At 44.8% G+C, this 22,842-nt stretch overlaps 1 protein-coding gene across 1 annotated transcript in view; it reads left to right on the plus strand.

Moving 5' to 3' along the window:
- The window catches only part of lrp1ab (low density lipoprotein receptor-related protein 1Ab), a 108,691-nt gene extending 86,212 nt beyond the window's left edge, over positions 1–22,479 (plus strand). The window contains exons 54-89 of the mRNA XM_030767967.1: positions 394–534; positions 1,666–1,853; positions 2,270–2,453; positions 2,737–2,822; positions 2,959–3,078; positions 3,319–3,506; positions 3,780–3,985; positions 4,916–5,104; positions 5,332–5,480; positions 5,694–5,787; positions 5,959–6,075; positions 6,188–6,307; positions 6,554–6,676; positions 6,996–7,121; positions 7,422–7,538; positions 9,204–9,310; positions 9,634–9,766; positions 9,994–10,116; positions 10,225–10,347; positions 10,583–10,714; positions 11,026–11,163; positions 11,402–11,521; positions 11,748–12,040; positions 12,315–12,493; positions 12,695–12,801; positions 13,259–13,378; positions 13,645–13,821; positions 14,253–14,393; positions 14,737–14,907; positions 15,368–15,529; positions 18,469–18,640; positions 18,907–19,008; positions 19,420–19,493; positions 19,601–19,694; positions 20,811–20,955; positions 21,446–22,479. Of these exons, the coding sequence (XP_030623827.1) occupies positions 394–534; positions 1,666–1,853; positions 2,270–2,453; positions 2,737–2,822; positions 2,959–3,078; positions 3,319–3,506; positions 3,780–3,985; positions 4,916–5,104; positions 5,332–5,480; positions 5,694–5,787; positions 5,959–6,075; positions 6,188–6,307; positions 6,554–6,676; positions 6,996–7,121; positions 7,422–7,538; positions 9,204–9,310; positions 9,634–9,766; positions 9,994–10,116; positions 10,225–10,347; positions 10,583–10,714; positions 11,026–11,163; positions 11,402–11,521; positions 11,748–12,040; positions 12,315–12,493; positions 12,695–12,801; positions 13,259–13,378; positions 13,645–13,821; positions 14,253–14,393; positions 14,737–14,907; positions 15,368–15,529; positions 18,469–18,640; positions 18,907–19,008; positions 19,420–19,493; positions 19,601–19,694; positions 20,811–20,955; positions 21,446–21,583 (5,099 nt within the window). The 3' untranslated portion in view covers positions 21,584–22,479. The remainder of the gene's footprint in view (positions 1–393; positions 535–1,665; positions 1,854–2,269; positions 2,454–2,736; positions 2,823–2,958; positions 3,079–3,318; positions 3,507–3,779; positions 3,986–4,915; positions 5,105–5,331; positions 5,481–5,693; positions 5,788–5,958; positions 6,076–6,187; positions 6,308–6,553; positions 6,677–6,995; positions 7,122–7,421; positions 7,539–9,203; positions 9,311–9,633; positions 9,767–9,993; positions 10,117–10,224; positions 10,348–10,582; positions 10,715–11,025; positions 11,164–11,401; positions 11,522–11,747; positions 12,041–12,314; positions 12,494–12,694; positions 12,802–13,258; positions 13,379–13,644; positions 13,822–14,252; positions 14,394–14,736; positions 14,908–15,367; positions 15,530–18,468; positions 18,641–18,906; positions 19,009–19,419; positions 19,494–19,600; positions 19,695–20,810; positions 20,956–21,445) is intronic.
- The last annotated feature ends 363 nt before the right edge of the window (positions 22,480–22,842 follow it).

Genomic DNA, 22,842 nt, shown 5'->3' on the forward strand with positions numbered 1-22,842 from the left:
TGTGTATCCCTATAAACATGGCCCAGGAGATGAAGAGAGGTGACAAGAGAACGAATAAGTAATTGTCATCACAGACAATGCAGACGAGGGAGATTTAGTACCTGAGGATAAAAGCAAAGAGTTTATTGCTGCATTTTCTACGGTGCAAGTCTCGGTAAATCTTCTGCTTACATAAAGGAAAAAATGGCTCCATTATGCAGACCTGAAGCCGTGACGGAACTGTCAAAATATATCACGGTGATTTAGGCCGTTGGTGTTTTGCATACTATTACCAAGCACAGTGAAGATCATTCATTCTGTGTGCTGTCCACCACAATAATTCTGCATGGGCTTATAGTAGAGGAAGAGAAGAAAAAGTCTTTACCATACAAACTTGCGAGTTCTTTCTTACAGAGTACCCGACATGCGGGCCCAATGATTTCCGCTGTGCTAACGGCCAGTGTCTGAAGCAGAAGAACTGGGTGTGTGACGGAGAATTTGACTGTCACGACCAGTCTGACGAGGCGCCCAAAAACCCCCACTGCTCTGACTCAGGTCAGTCACTGCTCTGCTGTCACTGATACTCAAACATGCATGAGGATGTTCTCATTTCTCTCTCTCCCCCTCCCTCCCTCTCTCTCTCTCTGTCTCTCTCTCTCCCCCTCGAAATGTCTCTCTCTATCCTCCCTTCCCTTTCTTTCTTTCTCTCTCTCTCTCTCTCTCTCTCTCTCTCTCTCTCTCTTTCTCTGTCTCTCTCTCTCTGTATCCTCCCTTACCTTTCTCCCTCTCTCTCTCTCTCTCTCTCTCTCTCTCTGTCTCTCTCTTCTCTCCCTTTTCTTTCTCTCTCTCTCTTTCTCTCTCTGTCTTTCTCTGTTTCCCCCTCTCCTCTGTCTTTCCCTCTCTATCTCTCTTTTTCTTCAACCATCTTTATCCATCTGTTTAAATCATTCTCTATATGTGTGTTTGTCCTTAAACATTTGTATCCCTGTCAGGTGTGTGCATTGACTGTGAAATTGAAAATGACAGGGTGCCTCTGCAGGTTCATGTGTGGCTGTAAAAATCCTTAAGTGATACTCTCTCACTCCTCTCTCTCGCCCTGGCTGTTGGCCAGCGGTGTGGGACTGTGTGGAGAGTAGGCTTGGATGGCAGGGCTATTGACTAAATAACCAAACTGCCTGTGGAGACATTAGTTTGGGGCTTCACTGTGAGAATGTGTCTCAGTAGTTTGTGGTTAAAAAAAAATAAACCCTACACAAATCTGCCTGCATGGAGTCTCTCATTGTTATAAATTATCTACCTTTTTTGTGCATTACACACCAATAAATCTTGATTTTTTCCCCCCAGACATGCTTGACAGTGCCTCCCAGAAGAGAAAAGTTTTAGCATAACAATTACAATAGAGAAGCTCAAGAAGAATCCATCCAAGAGAACTTTAGATCAGTCAAGCTGGATTCTTTTATAAAAATGTATAACCATTAAATCCTGTTTAAAATATAGCATCTGTACAGGGCTCTGTCTGAGCTGTTTCTGAGTTGGTGTTTTCCGCTGATCTGGAATCAGTCTCATCCATTTCAATGAAGTTGGGAGAATCTGGATTGTAGCAAAGGATCCTGGTTTTACGTCATCTGCAGTGGACCACAGGTTTCTTACACTGGGTTTGTTGTGCGTTTTGTCGTGTGTTTGCAGAGAAGCATTGTAATGACAGTGCCCACATGTGTGCCAGTGGAAAGTGTGTGAACGAGACGCTGCTGTGTGACGGAAATGACGACTGCGGCGACGGATCCGACGAACTCAACTGCAATGTCAATGAATGTCTCAACAGCAAAATCAGTGGCTGCTCTCAGCTCTGCGAGGACCTCAAAATAGGCTTTAAGGTGTGTGTGTTTGTGTGTGTGTGCGCGTGTGCTGTGAAGAGCCTGTTGTTCCCTGAATGTCTTTAAAGAGTCAGTGTCATCCTGTCATTCCATGGTTAAGCTGGCAGAACACACATGCTCATTTCTCTCTGTAACTTTTATCCCATGTTGATTTATGATTCTCAGCGTCCCCTGACTATTTATGTATTCTAACCAGTTGATTAATCATTATGTTCTCTTGTATTAGCACAGCCCAATAGGAGTAGTGGATGACTAGTCATAGTTAACTTGCCACGCTCCCTGTCTCTCACTAACACTGTGGTGGTTTAGAATACCTCTCTGTTTATCACCCCGTCCATATGAATCTTTAATGAGAGGGGTACATGAATATGCATGAGCAAACAAAACTGTGACGCTCTTTGTCTCGCCCTCTGCAGTGTCGCTGTCGGCCAGGCTTCCGGCTGAAGAATGACGGAAAGACCTGTGTGGATGTAGACGAGTGCAGCACCACCTACCCCTGTTCCCAGCGCTGTATCAACACTCACGGGAGCTTTCACTGTCTGTGTGTGGATGGCTACACACTGAGACCTGAGGACCCAACCAGCTGCAAGTCCACCTCAGGTCTGTGCAGGCTCATACAGCTGTAGGCCTCTGACACTGTGTCTTATTCAGACTGGGGCCTTTCTGCCTCTGGCCGCTCTTCATCCTACACAGTAGGCCTAGATAGACAATAGACCTCGTGCTGGATGTTAGCAATGAGGATATTTACATTTAAAATATACATATTGTACTGTTTGGTTTTATGGGTGAAATCTATATGGCCGGAGTTTATTTTTCATGTTTTGATTGTGTGCCACTGATGTTTAGCGTTTGTTTGATTTCGATGTTTTCTGATCCCTTCCAGAGGAGGAACCTTTCCTCATTTTCGCTAACCGCTACTACCTGAGAAAACTCAACCTGGATGGTACCAACTACACCTTGATCAAACAGGTGTGCTCTCTCTCTCGCTCTCAACCCGCGATGTCCTGTAAATGTGTCATTGATAGAGGATGAAGCCTTCATGAAGGATTTTTATTGAGGGAGACTGTGTGTGTGTGTGTGTGCATGCGTTGTGTGTGTTTTGCAGGGCCTGAACAATGCTGTGGCTCTTGATTACCACTATGCAGAACAGATGATTTACTGGACAGATGTGACGACACAGGGCAGCATGATCCGCCGCATGCACATCAACGGCAGTAATGTGCAGGTCAGTGTTACCATGGTTTCCACCCCTGTTCTTTATAGTGCTCAGATTTTTATCAGGTTCTCCCGTTGGATGTTTGACAAACTACCCTCAGATGCTACTGTGTCATCAGTCGTTGTATGTGTGACTCTGTTTGACTTTCTAATCTGTTTGTGATTTTCTGATTGGCTGGTTTACTCATGCTCCTTTCCCTGATTGGTCAGTCACCTCATTTGTGACTCCGTTATTGGCTGTCCTACACAGGTGTTGCACAGGACCTCTCTGAGTAACCCTGATGGGCTGGCAGTGGACTGGGTGGGCGGAAACCTGTACTGGTGTGATAAGGGTAGAGACACCATCGAAGTGTCCAAGCTGAATGGAGCCTACAGGAGTGTTTTGGTCAGCACCGGTCTGAGGGAACCCAGAGCTGTGGCCGTGGACGTACGCAATGGGTGAGTGACACACACACACGCGCACGCACACACACATTACTGATCTCCAGTAAGAGGAGGCTTAGGTGGGGACATGATGTGTGCTGAAAAACTGTGATTAACTGACTTTTGTGTTACTCACAGAACAGGTTTAAACTTCACAACATCTGCAAGCAGAGCTGTACTGTTATGTGTTGTTTGTTTTTTTTTCGCGAATATGAATATTTATGGATATGTTGTTGTGTGGATAAACAGTAAGCTGAGCTGAAGTACTCTGTGCTGTGTCTCTGTCAGATACCTGTACTGGTCAGACTGGGGAGACATCCCTCACATTGGTCGCATTGGTATGGACGGCACTGACCGACGAGTCATCATCCAAGACAAGATCACATGGCCCAATGGCCTCACACTGGACTTCATTAACGACCGCATCTACTGGGCCGACGCCCGGGAAGACTACATCGCATTCGCCAGTCTCGATGGTTCCAGCAGACACACAGGTGAGCTCTTACACACACACACACACACACACAGAATATAGGCATGGATCATTTTTGTCACTAGTTGGATCAAAAATCTGTCTTTCTTTCCTTCTTGCAGTCTCTTGCTCTCTCTCTCTCTCTCTCCCCCTCTCTCTCTCACACACACACACAGGACATTTTCTCTTGAGAGCTGAAAATGAAGTCAACTGTTGTGATATTTTGTCGATAACAAAGCCCTGCATTTCACATATCTGTGACATCTCTCTCTCTCTCTCTCTCTCTCTCTCTCTCCCTCTGTCTCTGTCCCTCTCTCCCTCTTTCTCTCTCCCTCTCTCTCTCTCACACACACACACACACAGTCATTTTATTGTCAAATTGCTTGCTCCCATTGGTATGCTTTAGCACAGACGAGTTTTAATTTACATTTAAATTCCTCACTTTGTAAAAGCTTGTGTCAGAGTATGCTGAACACAAAGGCCACGCTTAAAATTCGCTCTCTGGTTTTCCCATGAAGCGTTGTGGGAATAGCACAGCTATAGAGCTGGAACGCAGAGGGAAATAGCTGAGTGTGTGTAGGCGCTGAAAACCTTCTTGTTTCACATTCTACACACTTGAGAGATTGAACTGTATACTGGTCTAAGACTTAGTAGGATAGGACTTGACACAGAATTAATGCTCAAATTAATGCTCAACTATTTTATTTAATATTGGTGTTGTTAAAATGGGTTTAGACATATGACGTGTTAAGACCATGGCTAAGGAGGAGATACAGGGCATGCTGTGTGGCTACAGTGTGTAGTGTTTGCGTGTGTATAAATAGTAAGTAATAGTGACTGACCTCTCTCTCTCTCTGTGTTTGTCTTTGTGTGTTTGTGTTTTTGTGTCTGTGTTTGTCTGTGTGTGTGTGTCTATATGTGTGCGTGTGTGTTTGTGTTTGCTTGTCCACAGTGCTGAATCATGACATCCCACACATTTTCGCCATGACTCTGTTTGAGGACTTTATCTACTGGACTGACTGGGAGACCAAATCCATCAACAGAGCCCATAAGACACAAGGCACAAACAAAACCATGCTTATCAGCACTCTCCACAGACCAATGGATATCCACATATACCATCCACACAGACAACCTGAAGGTGAGACACACACACACACAACACACATACTGCACACACGCACCATACACACCATACACACGTACACTCACACACGTACCACACACATGTACACGCACCATACACATCATACACACCATAATCACGTACACACACACACAGATGTACCGTCCTCCTTACTTATCAGATTTGGGCCTGATGAGATGTTAATTATGAGCGTGTGTGTTTTTTTCTCTGTGTGGTGGCAGTGTTCAATCACCCATGTCAGACAGATAACGGTGGCTGCAGTAATCTGTGTCTGCTCTCCCCTGGCGGAGGCTATAAGTGTGCCTGCCCCACCAACTTCTACCTGGCCGCCGATGGACGCCAGTGTCTCTCCAACTGCACCGCCAGCCAGGTGGGTTCTTTGTGTTGGTGTGTGTGTGTGTGTGGATGCGTGTACCCGTGTACACGTTGGTGTGCTGCTGTCCTGTAACTATGTGTGTTAACTGTCTCTGCACCCATTTGAGTGTTTGTTCAGGTGGTTTCATTGCAGTTACTGATCTTTCTCTCTCTCTCTCTCTCTCTTTCTCCCCCCCCCCCTCCTCTCTCTCTCTCTTGCTCTCTGTAGTTTGTGTGTAAGAATGATAAGTGTATTCCCTTCTGGTGGAAGTGTGACACTGAGGATGACTGTGGTGACCGCTCAGACGAGCCTGCTGACTGCCGTGAGTTTCAAACCTTACCTTTACACCAACTTTAAAGTCTGTGTGTGTGTGTGTGTGTGTGTGTGGACCTAAGTGTGTTAGGGCATTAATATAGACATAGATGGAGCTCTGGTTTAATCCATGATGTGTGTGTTTGTGTCTGTGTGTCTGTGTGTGTGCTGTGCCTTGTAGCGGAGTTTAAATGCCGACCAGGCCAGTTCCAGTGTGGTACGGGGATCTGCACAAACCCAGCATACATCTGTGACGGAGACAATGACTGTCAGGACAACTCAGACGAGGCCAACTGTGGTATGACTGCCACTTTCTTTTACCTTACACACACCTTACACACATACTCTCTCTCTCTCTCTCTGACAGTGACAGTATATACATGTTTCTGTCTTCTTTCTGTTCTGTTCAGACATCCACGTGTGCTTGCCTAGTCAATTCAAGTGCTCTCATCCCAGCCGCTGTATCCCCGGAATCTTCCGCTGCAATGGACAGAACAACTGCGGCCAAGGAGAGGACGAGAAAGACTGCCGTGAGTCTTCCATAACCTGCACTCTCTCTATCATTCACCCTCTCACCCCCTTCACTGCACTTAGAGATTTTGTATTTTAGGGACGATTTGGGCCTAAATTTGAGAATCAACCAGTCCGACATATTTTCTAAATATCCTAGACATATAACTTGACATATATACCGGGTCAGAGTTGTCCTGTGTGCAGTTTGTTGAGTGGACTGTGTGCCTCACTGGCTCACGGTGACATCTTTGTTTGGATTTTAGCCGAAGTGACTTGTGCTCCAAACCAGTTCCAGTGTGCTATCACAAAACGCTGTATACCGCGCGTCTGGGTGTGTGACCGGGATAACGACTGTGTGGATGGATCTGATGAACCAGCCAACTGCAGTATGGCCCCTTCCCGTCACTCTTAACCCCCCCTTCTCTCTCTCTCTGTCTCTCTCTCTCTCTTTAGTTTTCTCCTCTCTGTTTAGCTGTAGTCGTCTCCCATTTTGTTGTTAAGTATCTTCTCCTCTGTCCCTCTCCCTGTTATTCCTCCTTGACTTATGCCCTCTGTCGCTCTCCCTCTCTTTTGTCCCCTCACTACCTCCATTCATCTTTTCGGCTGTTCTTCACTTGCCCTCTCTTCTCTAAGCATTGTGTGACGTGTATATATTGTGCAGATATGTTGTGTGACGCTGTGTAACCCTGTGTGTGTGTGGTATAGCTCAGATGATCTGCGGGGTAGATGAATTCCGCTGTAAGGATTCTGGTCGCTGTATCCCAGCCCGCTGGAAGTGTGACGGAGAGGATGACTGCGGGGATGCCTCAGACGAACCCAAGGAGGAGTGTGGTCAGTCAGATCTCTGTCCTCTATCCTTACCTCTGTCTGTTTCATCTCTCTCTCCATCTCTCTGTCCATCTGTGGATCTATCCATTCATCTCTCTGTCCTTCAGTCGATATATCTGTCTGTTTTTCAGTATGGCTGCACTGTGTCTGTGCGTCAGTATGGGTTTCTGGCAGAAATCTGTATTTTGATATGATCTTTGTATTTTTAAACAGTGGTGAAACACTCTCTCTCTCTCTCTCTCTCTGTGTGTGTGTGTGGCCGTGTATGTCTGTGCGTGCGTGGTTTGCGTGCGTGTGTCACAGATGAGCGGACATGTGAGCCCTATCAGTTCCGCTGTAAGAATAATCGCTGTGTGCCTGGACGCTGGCAGTGTGACTATGACAACGATTGCGGAGACAACTCAGACGAAGAGAAGTGTGGTAGGTGTCTCTGTCACCATGGTGACCCAAACATGCCATCTCCATGGTTACACCAAGAGTGTGTTGGTGGTGGTGATGAAATGCCAAACAGATGAAGTTAGTTAAAATAAGTACTGAAGTTGGTGGCTTTTTCTGCTCATTGTGCATGTGCATGTGTGTGTTTGTGTTTTTTCAAAGAAGGAACTGTGTGTGTGTGAGTATGAGTCCTCATTGGTGTGTCAGTGAAGAGCCTGTCTGTATTTGCATTTGTGACCGTATCTGTCAGAGTGTGTTTGCGCACGCGCGTGTCTGTGCGTATGTGTGTGTGTGTCTGTCTCTGTGTGTGTTGTGTGTGTGTGTGTGTGTGTGTGTGTGCGCACATGCGCGTGTGTGTTGTATGTGTGTGTATGTTGTGTGTGTGTGTCTCTGTTCGTATCTGTCAGTGTGTGTGCACACGCCATATCCACTGGTTCGCTATGTGTTGTGAATTGCTCACGTTGACCATTTGTGCATCTCACCTCATATCTGATCTTTATGCTTCATTTCACTCTGCCCTGTTGGCCTGATTCAGAGGTAGGTCTCTCTCTCTCTCTCTCTCTCTCTCTCTCTGTCATCTTCCTCTCTCTCTTTCATCTTCCTCGCTCTCTTTGTCTGTCTGTCTCTCACTCTCTCCTTCATTTTACTCTCTCTCTGTCTCTCTCTCTCTCTCACTCACTCTCTCTCTTTGTTTTTCCTCTTTCTGTCTCTCTCTCTCTGCTCTCCATCTCTCCATCCCTTTCATTCACTCGTCATGTTCATAGAAGCTGCCAATTTCAGCACGTCTCCTTTTAGATGTGAAGCAGTATGACTTCCCTGCCGTTGTAAGCTCACCTCTTAAGAGAGATGCCCGTATCTGGAGTAGAGATTTCTAATGTATTAATTGGACTCATTTGTCTTCCTCTGCCTCTGCATTGTTGCTCTCTTTAGTCTGCTCCCTCTTTGTTGTCCTGTTTGTTTGTTTGTTTGTTCTTAAATCTATTTATTTTTAAATGAGATGTTGTGCTTTTGATTCTTTTCTTGTATTTGGTCCTCTGTTCCCCACCCACCTTTTCTCCTTTTTTCATTGTAAAATTGTTTCCTCATGACTTAAGTTGTTGATTGTAAAATGTGTTGTGAATCCTTCCCTCTCCCACATAATGTCATGTGCTGTAATGATGAATCCCTGATCCCACTCTCTCTGACTCTCTCTTTCTTACTGTCTGACTCTCTCTCTCTCTGTGTCTGTCTCTCTGACCCTTCCTGTCTCTGACTCTCTCTCACTCTCTGATTCAGACTCTTTCTGACTCTCTCTTTCTCTCTCTCTCTGACTGTCTCTGTCTCTCTCACTCTCCCTTTCTTACTGTCTGACTCTCTCTCTCTCTCTTTCTTACTGTCTGACTCTCTCTCTCTCTCTCTGTCTCTTTCTCTCTCTCTCTCCCCCTCTCTCACACTTTCTGACCCAGACTCTTTCTGACTCTCTCTCTCTGTCTCTCTGACTCTCTTTTTCTTACTGTCGGCCTCTCTGACACACTCTCTCTCTCTCTCTTCTGTTTGTGTCAGATAATGTCATATGCTGTAACGTTGGCAAACCCTTGAACCATCATATTACAATCTCTCTCTCTCTCTCTCTCTCTCTCTCTCTCTCCTCCTCCTCCTCCTCCTCCTCAGTTCCACGGCAGTGTTCGGAGAGTGAGTTTGCCTGCACTAATGGCCGTTGTATTGCTGGGCGGTGGAAGTGTGATGGGGACCATGACTGTGCTGATGGATCAGATGAGGTACATGATCACACTGTCCTCCTGTTTCACACTAAACCGTGTGTGTGTTTGTTCTATACACATACACCTCGCTCCTCACTTTAATTCTGCCCACTGCTCCCCTTCCTCTCCTCTCACCCACTGCCCACCTATTAGTGACATAATGATTACAATCATATGTTAATCACTGCTCAGGTACACAGTGCTCAGGCACACAGTACACAAGTGATACTGAGGACCTCACACACAGCTAGATTGACTTGGTTAGTGTTCGGCTGAAGATGTGAAATGTGTGTGTGTGTGTGTGTGTGTGGAGCTGATGTATATGTACTGTTTTTCTTCAGCACGGCTGTGATCTGAAGTGTGACAACGACCAGTTTCCATGTAAGAATGGTCACTGCATCCCCATTCGATGGAGGTGTGATTCAGACTTGGACTGCATGGACGGCAGTGACGAGGAGAAGTGTGACACCTCTGGTAAGTGTGTGAGGGAGAGTGTGTGTGTATGTGTGTGTGTGTCGTTTATATTAGGGATTTGGACAGACTAAACTAAAAACCGTATCTGTTTTTCATGGTTCAGGAATTCATGTTTCTTCATTGCTTTTTCAGGTTAAATAAAGTTTGTGCATAACTGAGTGCTTTTCTGTATGTGTTTTTTATTTTTTTAATCTCTTCCGCCTCTTGCTGCTGTCCTGCTCTGTCAGGAGAGAGGCACTGTCCTCAGGATGAGTTTCAGTGTAATAACACGCTGTGCAAACCCCTGGCCTGGAAGTGTGATGGAGAGGATGACTGTGGGGACAATTCTGATGAGAATCCAGAGGAGTGCAGTGAGTATACACACACACACACACACATGCAGTAAACAATAAACCCATAAAAAGGGAGCATTTGTATTATGTTTCTGGTTCATGTTTCTCTCTTCGTCTCCTCTTCAGGGAAATTCCAGTGTCCACCCACCAGAACTTTCCGCTGTTTGAACGACCGAGTGTGTCTGTGGAGCGGCAAACGCTGCGATGGCGTCAATAACTGCGGCGATAACTCAGATGAGATGAACTGCGGTAAGTTACCCCAACTCACACAGAACTCAGCCAGCGAAACTAGCTTAGCTGCTGAGAAACTACACTTGCTGATTGGAGAAAACTGTCCAGTATACACACAGTATGTACATAGACTAACATGTGATTTTCAATAATACAATAATAATGCCTAGTAAAACATAGCAAAAGCATTTATTTTCTCAATAAATCTGTCCTTTTTGGCTGCCGTGATCTGATTGGACGGTTGTCTCCACAGATGATCACAAGGCCACGTGCGACAAAGACATGTTTGAGTGCAGCAATGGCAAATGCATCAGTGCCAACCTGCGCTGCAACTTCTTCAATGACTGCGAGGACTATGGCTCAGATGAGATCGGCTGCAAGACCGGTACCGCATCACAGCCCAGCCCCAGAATCGTTAGCCAAGAGTCCAACCTCATTAATATGTGCTCTCTCACACACCGCACACAACACAACACACACATCTCTCAAATCTTTACCACACTCATCCAAACCATGTCATTCCTTTAGTGTGTTTGCCAGTGGACACACAACTTCATGCCTTTTAAGCACTTGGCATATCCACTGAAGAGTATTGAAAGAAATTATGTAAAAAATGCCTGACTGTAGTGCATAGGTAATTGACTGATTCTCTCCCTGACTCTCTCTCTCTCTCTCTCTCTCTCTCTCTGTGCTCAGACACCATGCTAAATGACTGTAAGAGTAACAGGTCCCTGTGTGGGGATGGAGATGAGGCTCATTGTGTTACTAATGGGACGGATTCGTTCTGCTCCTGTAAACCTGGCTTCCAGAACGTCGGGCACAACACCTGTGAAGGCAAGCTCTACCTTCTCTTCTCCTCCCTTAGTTACCATCCAAAACACACACTCTGCCCTTTGACATCACACGCAAACAGCCCTTGACTTCTCACAGTCCACTGTTGAACTTGTTGCTACAGTAGACTTCATGGTGTTTTTGAATCTCACCATGAATCTCTTCGTGTAATATATACACGAAGAATGTTCAGATTTGACTTTTCTCAGTTCGTTGACTTTTTTTTCCCCCCTCTCCTCAGATAAGAATGAGTGCAAAGAGTTTGGCGTGTGTTCTCAAATCTGTAACAACACCAAAGGCTCCTACAAATGCAGCTGCCACAAGTACTTCACTAAGATTAAGGACACATGCAAAGCAGACAGTAAGTGCTTCTCACATAGATTTTTTATGTATAGTGAGCAAGACTTGAGTTATATTTGCATTCAATTTACATCAGTTTTGCCTAGTTTTACCTGCAGATGTTGAGTCTATTGAATTAATGTTTATATCAATGATTTATTATATTCATCTCACTTTATTCCCTTGCCTCTTCTACTCATCTCTCTCTATCTCTTTCTCTTCTATCATCTTTCTCTTTCTCTGTCCAGGTCTGAACAGTAACCGTCAAGTGCTGTACATTGCTGACGATAATGAGATCCGGAGCTTAGACCCTGGCATGCCCAACTGGGTGTACGAGCAGACTTTCCAGGGCGATGCCAGCGTCCGAATCGATGCCATGGACCTGCACGTCAAAAGCAACCGCATCTTCTGGACCAACTGGCACACGGGGGGCATCTCCTCTTATCAGTTACCATCCTCATCCTCGTCTTCATCCTCAGGCCCATCTTCCAACTCCCACCGCAACAAACGACAGAGCGAGGGCACAGTTACCAACCTGGAGGTGGGCACTGCCAGCCTTAGCTTTCACAGCAACTGAACAGTCATTTCTAAGAGGCTTTTTAGATAAGAAAACCATTCTAATCATGTCACCATGCTCCTCTATTCCTTAATATCAATGTACTTAGATATTCTACTCAACGCCAGGAATTGCAAAATGACCAAGCAGAAATATCATGGAGGTTTCCACAGATCTGTGAGAAGCACATAAAGTGTGTGTGAATCTTTGGTCCTGATGGTCAGCCCTGACCCTGCCCCCCTCTCGTCCCCTCCTGTAGATCCCAGGTCTGAAGATGCCGCGGGGTATAGCGGTGGACTGGGTGGCCGGTAACCTGTACTGGACTGACTCGGGCCGAGATGTGATCGAGGTGGCCCAGATTTCGGGCCAGAACCGCAAGACCCTAATTTCCGGCATGATCGACGAGCCTTACGCCATCGTAGTGGACCCCCAGAGAGGGTAAGGGGGTTACGCAGTACATCTGAAATTTCTTGCCGTGTCCACCCTGGCCTTCCAGGAATGACCATTTTGGTTTAGCCTTTTAGCCTAGGGAAGATATCATTACATGTTAGCAGCGACTTAGCTGATTTTAGCGATTAGCTTGCTGTTATCGTTTCAGACTAGCCGTACATTAATGACTGTGTCTGTGGAATGTTTCAGGACAATGTACTGGGCAGACTGGGGCAATCACCCCAAGATTGAGACAGCGGCCATGGATGGCACCCTGAGACAGACACTGGTCCATGAGAACATTCAGTGGCCCACAGGTCAGACAGCAAGTACCTACAATGCGCCACTGATATTACCACTGTTCATGATGGCATACATACACCAGTTCAGACAGCATTAAGCCCCTCAACCCTCTGCCCTTACCCACAATGCACCAGTCATATTACAACCATTTCTTTATGCCATGTGAACTACTGACAGTTGAATTTGTTTAATTTTTTTCTTGCTTACTTCAGAGTGCAACAAGAGAGTTGTATTTGTATAAAGATTGGTTTTTTCTTTTTTACACATTTATACAGAAGACATACATTTATACAGAAACCATACTAAATAATGTTTAATTCTATGATCTGTTGCTTACCTTACAGTAGTTTCTTTGACTTCTTTTAGTGTGTAATGACTGCTGCTCCAAACAAACCACTAAACAACTTGACCAGTTTTTCTGCGTCTGTTTTGTTTAAGTATCTAATGTTTGTGTGTGATTACACTGTGTAGGTCTGGCTGTAGACTACTTTAATGAGCGTCTGTACTGGGCCGATGCCAAGCTGTCTGTCATCGGCAGCGTACGTCTGGATGGATCTGACCCCATGGTGGCTGTCTCCGGCCTCAAAAACAGTTCAGTGACCAGACCCTGCACATGCACTCACCACTCTTAATGTCCAACATTTGGCCCCAGTGCCTAAAATGTGGCATAAGCATGAATCAAAAGCCTTGATACAATGATTACAAAAAAAAACCCAAAAACTTAAAACATGTGTCTGTGGGATTGGATAAGTCTGAAGGTTCAGTAGTGTTTTGTATGTGAAAAGAGAATGGTTTGCGCTTTGTGTAAGTTTTAACGCTTTTATTTTTTCTCGTTCTTTACTTTCCTGGTCACACAGATCTTCTGCACCCCTTCAGCATTGATATCTTTGAGGACTACATCTATGGTGTCACCTACATCAACAACTTTGTCTTCAGGGTCAACAAGTTTGGCAAAGGGCCAATGGAGAACCTGACCACAGGAATCAACCACGCTACAGATATTGTCCTTTACCACCGCTACAAACAACCTGAGAGTGAGTGTCTGCCTGGAACTCCGTGTGTGTGTGTGTGTGTGTGTCTGTGTCTGTTTGTCTGAATGTGTTTGTGTCTTTGTGTCTGTGTGTGTGCCTCTGCGTGTGTCTGTGTTTGTCTGAGTGTTTCTGTGTCTGTGTGTGTGTGTGTGTGTGTGTGTGTGCGTGTGTCTGTCTGTTTTAATGTGTCTGTCTGTTTGAGTGTGTCTGTTTGTCTGAATGTGTCTGTGGGTGTCTATTTGTGTGCACCTATGAGTATCTGTGTTTGTCTGAGTGTTTCTGTGTCTGCTTCTGTATATGTGTGTTCTTGTACAAATATGTTTTCAAGGTAGGAAACACGTGTGTTGTTCAGGATGTGATATTAGTTTTCTTGACATGTTCTTGGTCTGGCCGTGTTAAGACACTCCTTTGTGCTATGTGCGTGTGTGTTTTAGTGACTAACCCATGTGACAGGAAGAAGTGTGAGTGGCTGTGTCTGCTCAGCCCTAGTGGCCCTGTCTGCACCTGCCCTAACGACCGTATCGCAGACAACGGCACCTGCGTGGAGCGGCCCCCGACAACACAGTCTCCCTCTCGTAAGCCCCCCACTCGCCAATGAACACATTCACCTCTTACATCTGCTCTGACACACACACAAACACACACCCTCCCTCACTCGCCAATGAACACATTCACCTCTTACATCTGCTCTCACACACACAAACACACACCCTCCCTCACTCGCCAATGAACACATTCACCTCTTACATCTGCTCTCACACACACACACACATATATGTATTCATGTATGTGTGTGTATATATATATATATGTGTGTGTGTGTGTGTGTGTAGATATAATATAAGTGTTAGCATGAGATGAGTCTGCTGACTAAGCATGTCAAAGGGAATAATGCAAGTCTCTCTCTCTCTCTCTCAGTTCCCTCTGGGGCCTGTAATGTGCAGTGTCAGAATGGTGGAAGCTGCTTCCTTAACTTCCATAATCAGCCCAAGTGTCGCTGTCCAACCAGCTACACCGGGGAGAGGTGTGAAATCGACCAGTGCCGAGACTACTGTAAGAACGGAGGCACCTGTTCTCCCTCATTCACAGGTACATGTACACACACACACAAATACACACACACATTTGGCCTCAAGAGCATGTTTCTGTAGCAAGAATAAATGGAATCTACAAAATTCTAGTGAAGTTACAAATTCTAGTAAGCATAACTGTAAAGGTAAAGCTTAATTTTGTAAGGCAAGGCTTTGGAGCAGGCCATAGAGAGTAATGCTTTTCTCTGCCACTCTTCACTCTTTGTGGACAGTGGAACTTTTTTTCACCCACCTTTTCTTTACATTTGACATTATAAATCCTATAAAACCAGCCAGTCATCAACACTGTTGAGTATTTCCCTTTCAAAAGAGGCTTTCTAACTGCTCTTCCATGTTCTGTGTTTATATGCCATTTTTATCAGTTAGATAACCAGTCATGTCCTCCATCACAGCTGGGAAAAGACATAGAACTTTATCTCCATGAAGCAATGCTGACTGTTTGTTTGTCTGTTAATCAGGAGCTCCTACCTGCCGCTGCCTGATGGGTTTCACTGGGCCCAACTGTAACCTGCCCACCTGTAAGGACCACTGTCTGAACGGAGGAAACTGCACTGTTAACCAAGGAAACCAGCCCACCTGCGTCTGTCCTCCAGACTTCCTGGGAGATATGTGCCAGTACAGTGAGTGTCTCTGCCCCTCACGGTCAAATGCTCCAATCAGAGCTCAGTTGTTGTTGTTGCTGTTGGGTTTTTTTTGTGCCAAATTAAATATATGTGCTGAATGTTGTTCAGAAAGGTTTTTAACTTTTTCCCAACTTGTGAAATGTAAAAAACTTTTTATTGTACTATTTTATTTTTATCCTGTTAATACTTTCAATTAAATGTGTGGTTGAATCAGTAGTAAATGTGTATGACTAAAAATAAACCTGCAGTTAAGGTAACCAGGACAAAGCCATGTAGAGCAGGTTGACTGAGTCTGTCTCTGTTCTGTGGTATAGTTAAACGTGAGGGTGTTGACTGTCTTTTCTGTGGTATAGGTAAATGTGAGGGTGTTGACTGTGTCTGTTCTGTGGTATAGATAAATGTGAGGGTGTTGACTGAGTCTGTTCTGTGGTATAGATAAACGTGAGGGTGTTGACTGAGTCTGTTCTGTGGTATAGTTAAACGTGAGGGTGTTGACTGAGTCTGTTCTGTGGTATAGGTAAATGTGAGGGTGTTGACTGAGTCTGTTCTGTGGTATAGCTAAATGTGAGGGTGTTGACTGTGTCTGTTCTGTGGTATAGTTAAACGTGAGGGTGTTGACTGTGTCTGTTCTGTGGTATAGTTAAACGTGAGGGTGTTGACTGAGTCTGTTCTGTGGTATAGATAAACGTGAGGGTGTTGACTGTGTCTGTTCTGTGGTATAGTTAAACGTGAGGGTGTTGACTGTGTCTGTTCTGTGGTATAGTTAAACGTGAGGGTGTTGACTGAGTCTGTTCTGTGGTATAGATAAACGTGAGGGTGTTGACTGAGTCTGTTCTGTGGTATAGGTAAATGTGAGGGTGTTGACTGTGTCTGTTCTGTGGTATAGATAAATGTGAGGGTGTTGACTGTGTCTGTTCTGTGGTATAGTTAAACGAGAGGGTGTTGACTGAGTCTGTTCTGTGGTATAGATAAATGTGAGGGTGTTGACTGTGTCTGTTCTGTGGTATAGGTAAATGTGAGGGTGTTGACTGAGTCTGTTCTGTGGTATAGGTAAATGTGAGGGTGTTGACTGAGTCTGTTCTGTGGTATAGGTAAATGTGAGGGTGTTGACTGTGTCTGTTCTGTGGTATAGGTAAATGTGAGGGTGTTGACTGAGTCTGTTCTGTGGTATAGGTAAATGTGAGGGTGTTGACTGTCTGTTCTGTGGTATAGGTAAATGTGAGGGTGTTGACTGTGTCTGTTCTGTGGTATAGTTAAATGTGAGGGTGTTGACTGAGTCTGTTCTGTGGTATAGGTAAATGTGAGGGTGTTGACTGTGTCTGTTCTGTGGTATAGGTAAATGTGAGGGTGTTGACTGTGTCTGTTGTGTGGTATAGGTAAATGTGAGGGTGTTGACTGTGTCTGTTCTGTGGTATAGGTAAATGTGAGGGTGTTGACTGAGTCTGTTCTGTGGTATAGATAAATGTGAGGGTGTTGACTGAGTCTGTTCTGTGGTATAGGTAAATGTGAGGGTGTTGACTGAGTCTGTTCTGTGGTATAGGTAAATGTGAGGGTGTTGACTGAGTCTGTTCTGTGGTATAGATAAATGTGAGGGTGTTGACTGAGTCTGTTCTGTGGTATAGGTAAATGTGAGGGTGTTGACTGAGTCTGTTCTGTGGTATAGGTAAATGTGAGGGTGTTGACTGAGTCTGTTCTGTGGTATAGGTAAATGTGAGGGTGTTGACTGTGTCTGTTCTGTGGTATAGGTAAATGTGAGGGTGTTGACTGAGTCTGTTCTGTGGTATAGGTAAATGTGAGGGTGTTGACTGTCTGTTCTGTGGTATAGGTAAATGTGAGGGTGTTGACTGTGTCTGTTCTGTGGTATAGTTAAATGTGAGGGTGTTGACTGAGTCTGTTCTGTGGTATAGGTAAATGTGAGGGTGTTGACTGTGTCTGTTCTGTGGTATAGGTAAATGTGAGGGTGTTGACTGTGTCTGTTGTGTGGTATAGGTAAATGTGAGGGTGTTGACTGTGTCTGTTCTGTGGTATAGGTAAATGTGAGGGTGTTGACTGAGTCTGTTCTGTGGTATAGATAAATGTGAGGGTGTTGACTGAGTCTGTTCTGTGGTATAGGTAAATGTGAGGGTGTTGACTGAGTCTGTTCTGTGGTATAGGTAAATGTGAGGGTGTTGACTGAGTCTGTTCTGTGGTATAGGTAAATGTGAGGGTGTTGACTGAGTCTGTTCTGTGGTATAGGTAAATGTGAGGGTGTTGACTGAGTCTGTTCTGTGGTATAGGTAAACGTGAGGGTGTTGACTGTGTCTGTTCTGTGGTATAGTTAAACGTGAGGGTGTTGACTGTGTCTGTTCTGTGGTATAGATAAATGTGAGGGTGTTGACTGAGTCTGTTCTGTGGTATAGGTAAATGTGAGGGTGTTGACTGAGTCTGTTCTGTGGTATAGATAAATGTGAGGGTGTTGACTGTCTGTTCTGTGGTATAGGTAAATGTGAGGGTGTTGACTGAGTCTGTTCTGTGGTATAGCTAAATGTGAGGGTGTTGACTGAGTCTGTTCTGTGGTATAGGTAAATGTGAGGGTGTTGACTGTGTCTGTTCTGTGGTATAGGTAAATGTGAGGGTGTTGACTGTGTCTGTTCTGTGGTATAGATAAATAAGAGGGTGTTGACTGTGTCTGTTCTGTGGTATAGGTAAATGTGAGGGTGTTGACTGAGTCTGTTCTGTGGTATAGGTAAATGTGAGGGTGTTGACTGAGTCTGTTCTGTGGTATAGGTAAATGTGAGGGTGTTGACTGAGTCTGTTCTGTGGTATAGTTAAATGTGAGGGTGTTGACTGTGTCTGTTCTGTGGTATAGGTAAATGTGAGGGTGTTGACTGAGTCTGTTCTGTGGTATAGGTAAATGTGAGGGTGTTGACTGAGTCTGTCTGTGTGCTTTGATGTAGGTAAATGTGAGGATTACTGTGAGAATGGAGGCACATGCATGCAGAAAGCCAACGGCACCAAGGTGTGTCGCTGTCCCTCACACTCACTCGGCCAGCGCTGTGAGGTCAACAAGTGTCTGTACTGTGGCCCTGGCAAGTGTTTGAACCCCTCTCCTGGAGTATTCACCTGCAGGTAAACACATGGACGCACATACACACACAGACACGCATGTGTACGTACACACACACACACACACACGCACAACATTAGAGAAATTGTATGTACTGTATTGCTATGCCAATGCTGAAGGTTTTTTTGCCAGCCATGAGTTTTCATATTTGGTAAAGTTGATGTATTCATTTCAGACATTGATTGGCAGTTAGCATAGCGTTAGCCTGATTCTGTTGATGTGATTGGCCAACCTGTCTGTTTGTCTGTCTGTGTTTCTCTGTGGCCAGCTGTCCAGACGGAGAGACTCGTTCCAGCTGCTTCACATGTAAAGACTTCTGCATTAATGGCCAGTGTTCTATGGAGCCCCGCACAATGCTGCCACAGTGTCGGTAAGACCACCAGACATGCCCTCTCTCTCTCTCTCTGTCTCACACACACACATGTACACATACCCCCACACACCCACACATACACATACACACATGGACTGTATAGAAGATCTATGCATATGTGTATGAAGATCTGTGTTAATGATGCCTTTTTCTTAGCACTAAACAAACAGTGGTCTATGGGTCAGCATTTTTGCACACAGTCACAGCCAATGCAGTATCAGTGATTTTAATAACCTGTCCTCTGTTTGCCAGTTAATATATATATTTAGATATACACAGATGTATGGTCTTAACTTACTGTAACTATAACTGACAATTGGATTTTGTTAAAGAAAAGATGAATATGTATGATTACATACTTATTAACTGCATATGTGCGCATGTGTGTGCGTGTCTGTGCGCGTGTAGGTGTCCGCCCGGCTGGCAGGGCTATCGTTGTCAAGTAGTCGTCTCTGCTACAGAAGCTACAGACTCCCATGGCAGTGAGTAACAGACAATAAAATCTCCATAGGCTTGTAGAGCTGACTGCCCAATGAGGCTCTGATTTGAATCTGATGGCCTTATACGTCCCCTCTGTGTTTCTCTGCAGATACTGCTTCCATTGCAATCCCAGTGCTCTTGCTGCTATTACTGGCGCTGTTGGTGGTTGGTGCCATCTTGTGGTATAAGAGGAGAATGCGTGGGTAAGTACAGAGCAGACTTACGGGACCAGTCATATGAATGGTTCATAAAGACACTTCATGTTCAGCTCACACTTCTCTCTTTCTTAAACCTTATTTGTTCAGTGCGCTTCCCCTCTCCCCTCTCTCTTATTCTCTTTTTTTTCTTTACCTACTCTTTCTTTCATGCAAACTTGTTTTCTCTTTCTCTCTTCCCTTCACCTCTCTCTCTCTCTCTCTCTCTTCCTCTCTCTCTGTGGATAACTGCGTCTCTCCTGTCTCTCAGGTCTGTAAGACGGGGCAAGCCCAGCTCCAGATGCTCGCGGTAACTCTTAACACACTCCAGGGGTTCTATCTTCCATTTGCTCTACCTTTCTCCACCTCCTTACATCTCCACTAATATGCTGTTCATCCTTTGCTCTCCTTTCTCTGTGGTGTATTTGTCATTGTGCTGTTCTTTCTCTGTGTATCTCTGTGGCGACATAAAAAGCCCGCCCCTTTTTTGCCTGCCCATTCAGTACTTTTACTGTCCTGTTGATTAGGTGGGCCAGCCCCCCCCTCCTCCTCTGCAGTAAGAGGCCCAATAAAACACAGGGATCTATTGACTGACATAGATGAAATAGATCGGCTGGTTGGTACAAGACGCCAGGGGGCAGCGTCCTGTCCCTTTGACCCCATGCCCTTCCCATCCTGTAGATGTGTCCCCATATGGGTGTGTGTGTGTGTGTGTGTGTGTGTGTTACTGAAAGCTCTGTTGCTGTACTGTGCTTGTTTGCATCTTTGATGTAAGTGGGAGGACTGTGCTGAGTGGAAATCCAGCATTCATTAAGAGCACAGTAAGCAGACTTAGCCACCTAGTGGTGTCCATTGAAAAGCTAATGGACGCTACGCAAACACTTCGCGACTTCTGACACATGTGTATGTGTTGCAGGAGACGTGTATTGATTTGGTGGATGCTGGCTACGTTTCCATAATTATATGCCTTGAGTCCAAGCTTTTTCTGTGTGTGTATGAGTGTGTGTGTGTGTCTGTGAGTGTAGTGTATTCCTGTGCTCTACCTATTTCTGTGCAAATTGTGTTGAGGTGAAGTGTTGCAATACGTCTGACTTAGCTGTATTGTGTTTGTTAATGTATTGACAGTGCTAAAGGATTCCAGCACCAGAGAATGACTAATGGGGCTATGAATGTGGAGATTGGGAACCCAGCCTATAAGATCTATGAGGGGGAGCCAGACGACGACGCAGGGGAGCTGCTGGACTCTGACTTTACACTGGACCCAGACAAGGTGACTTTAACTTTCTCTGACCACACCCTAACCCCCAACTCACAAATCCATACCACACTCTCATCACATTACATCACTCTCTTTAGACACTCACAAATCCATACCACACTCTCATCACATTACATCACTCTCTTTAGACACTCACAAATCCATACCACACTCTCATCACATTACATCACTCTCTTTAGACACTCACAAATCCATACCACACTCTCATCACATTACATCACTCTCTTTAGACACTCACAAATCCATACCACACTCTCATCACATTACATCACTCTCTTTAGACACTCACAAATCCATACCACACTCTCATCACATTACATCACATACACCATAAAGCATCCAAATAGTTTCTAGGTAACTAACTTTTGGTTCTAGTCTAACTCTGTAAGACCAGACACTTAAAGGAAACTTTTGCCACAGTCTTATTTGGGTTTGATTTGTTTTAGGTTGTCAGTGGTGACTTGTTTTCTCTCTCACACAGCCCACCAACTTCACCAACCCAGTGTACGCCACGCTTTACATGGGCGCCCACAACAGCCGCAATTCCCTGGCCAGCACGGACGAGAAGAAAGAACTGCTCTCTCAAGTGGATGACGACATGGGCGACCCACTAGCGTAGAGCCATCCTGCCCACAGCCCCGCGCTGAGCCCAAGGAAGAATGACGAAAAACAAACCAACAAAACTCCCCATTTATGCCTTTACAAAGTGGAAGAAAAAAAAGCAACAAGAAAGCGAGAACACTGTACAAAATGTAAAAAAAAAAAAAAAAAGGAAAAAACAGAATGAAGGACTACTTTTGTATGTGATTGCAGTATTATATTTTATTCTTAAAGAATTCCTTCCAGTCAGAAAGAACCCTTTTTTTCCTTCCTTGGCTTTTTTTCTTTCTTCTTCTTTTTTTCCCCTCACTCTGCTTCCCTGTCTCCCCTCCACGTATAGCCACTACCTCTGTGCTAAATGAGATATGAACAACATTGGAACTTTTTTTGTATTAATTGTACAAAAGTCATTCTGAAAAAGACAAAATTGCCAAGTGTTTGTGCGTAAACCAATAAGGGAGAGAAGAGAGCAGAGCTGACTGCTCTAATCTGAATGGTACTAATGCTGGTTCAGACGCACTGTGTGTGTGTGTGTGTGTGTGTGTGTGTGTGTGTGTGTGTGTGTGTGTAGCCTCTACTGAATGAATCGGCCAGGAGAAGGGGTGTGTGTTTGATAGGTGGCGTAGACACAGAGGGGTCTGCATGATTGGTTCCTTCCATATGCTTATCTCAGAGAACGACGCTCAAAATGATTGTTTTACATCCTTGCACAGATGGAATTTAGATACATATTTACATATATATAAACATATTTACAAAGTGTCTTGAAAGAAAAATGTACCCAGGTATACAAACAGGCATTCATACAAATAGCAGAGTATAATTTTTTTAGACATTGCTTTTTAGTGGTTTTAGAAATGAAATCGTGCTGCGTAAAGCATGATTGATGAATGGGTGAACGGATGGACGGATGTTGAGGTGTTTTGTACATGTTTAATGAAGATGGTTAAAATGAGAGAACATTCCAGAACGGTTTCCAAGGTGGATGAATGGGTATGTGAATCGGGGCTCTCACAGAGACCATCGAAGTCAGACGAAGACCAGCGGAATTTCGGCCTCGTCTGACGCCACGTCTTCCGGAGGCCCCCGGTGCGGAGGGGGGAAAAAAAAAAGGAAATGATTGTCAAGATTTTGTCATTTCTTAGTGGATGGCTTTTCAGAAGAGGTTGATTAATGATTCAAAACCACTTCAGTAGGAAGTTTTTGTTTTAAAATAGGGTGGTGTCTTACATCTTTTTTTTTTTTTTTTTTTAAAGCTCATATGTACATTCCTGTGAG

The sequence above is a fragment of the Chanos chanos genome, chromosome 3, assembly GCF_902362185.1.
Source record: "Chanos chanos chromosome 3, fChaCha1.1, whole genome shotgun sequence".
Lineage (NCBI taxonomy): Eukaryota > Metazoa > Chordata > Actinopteri > Gonorynchiformes > Chanidae > Chanos > Chanos chanos.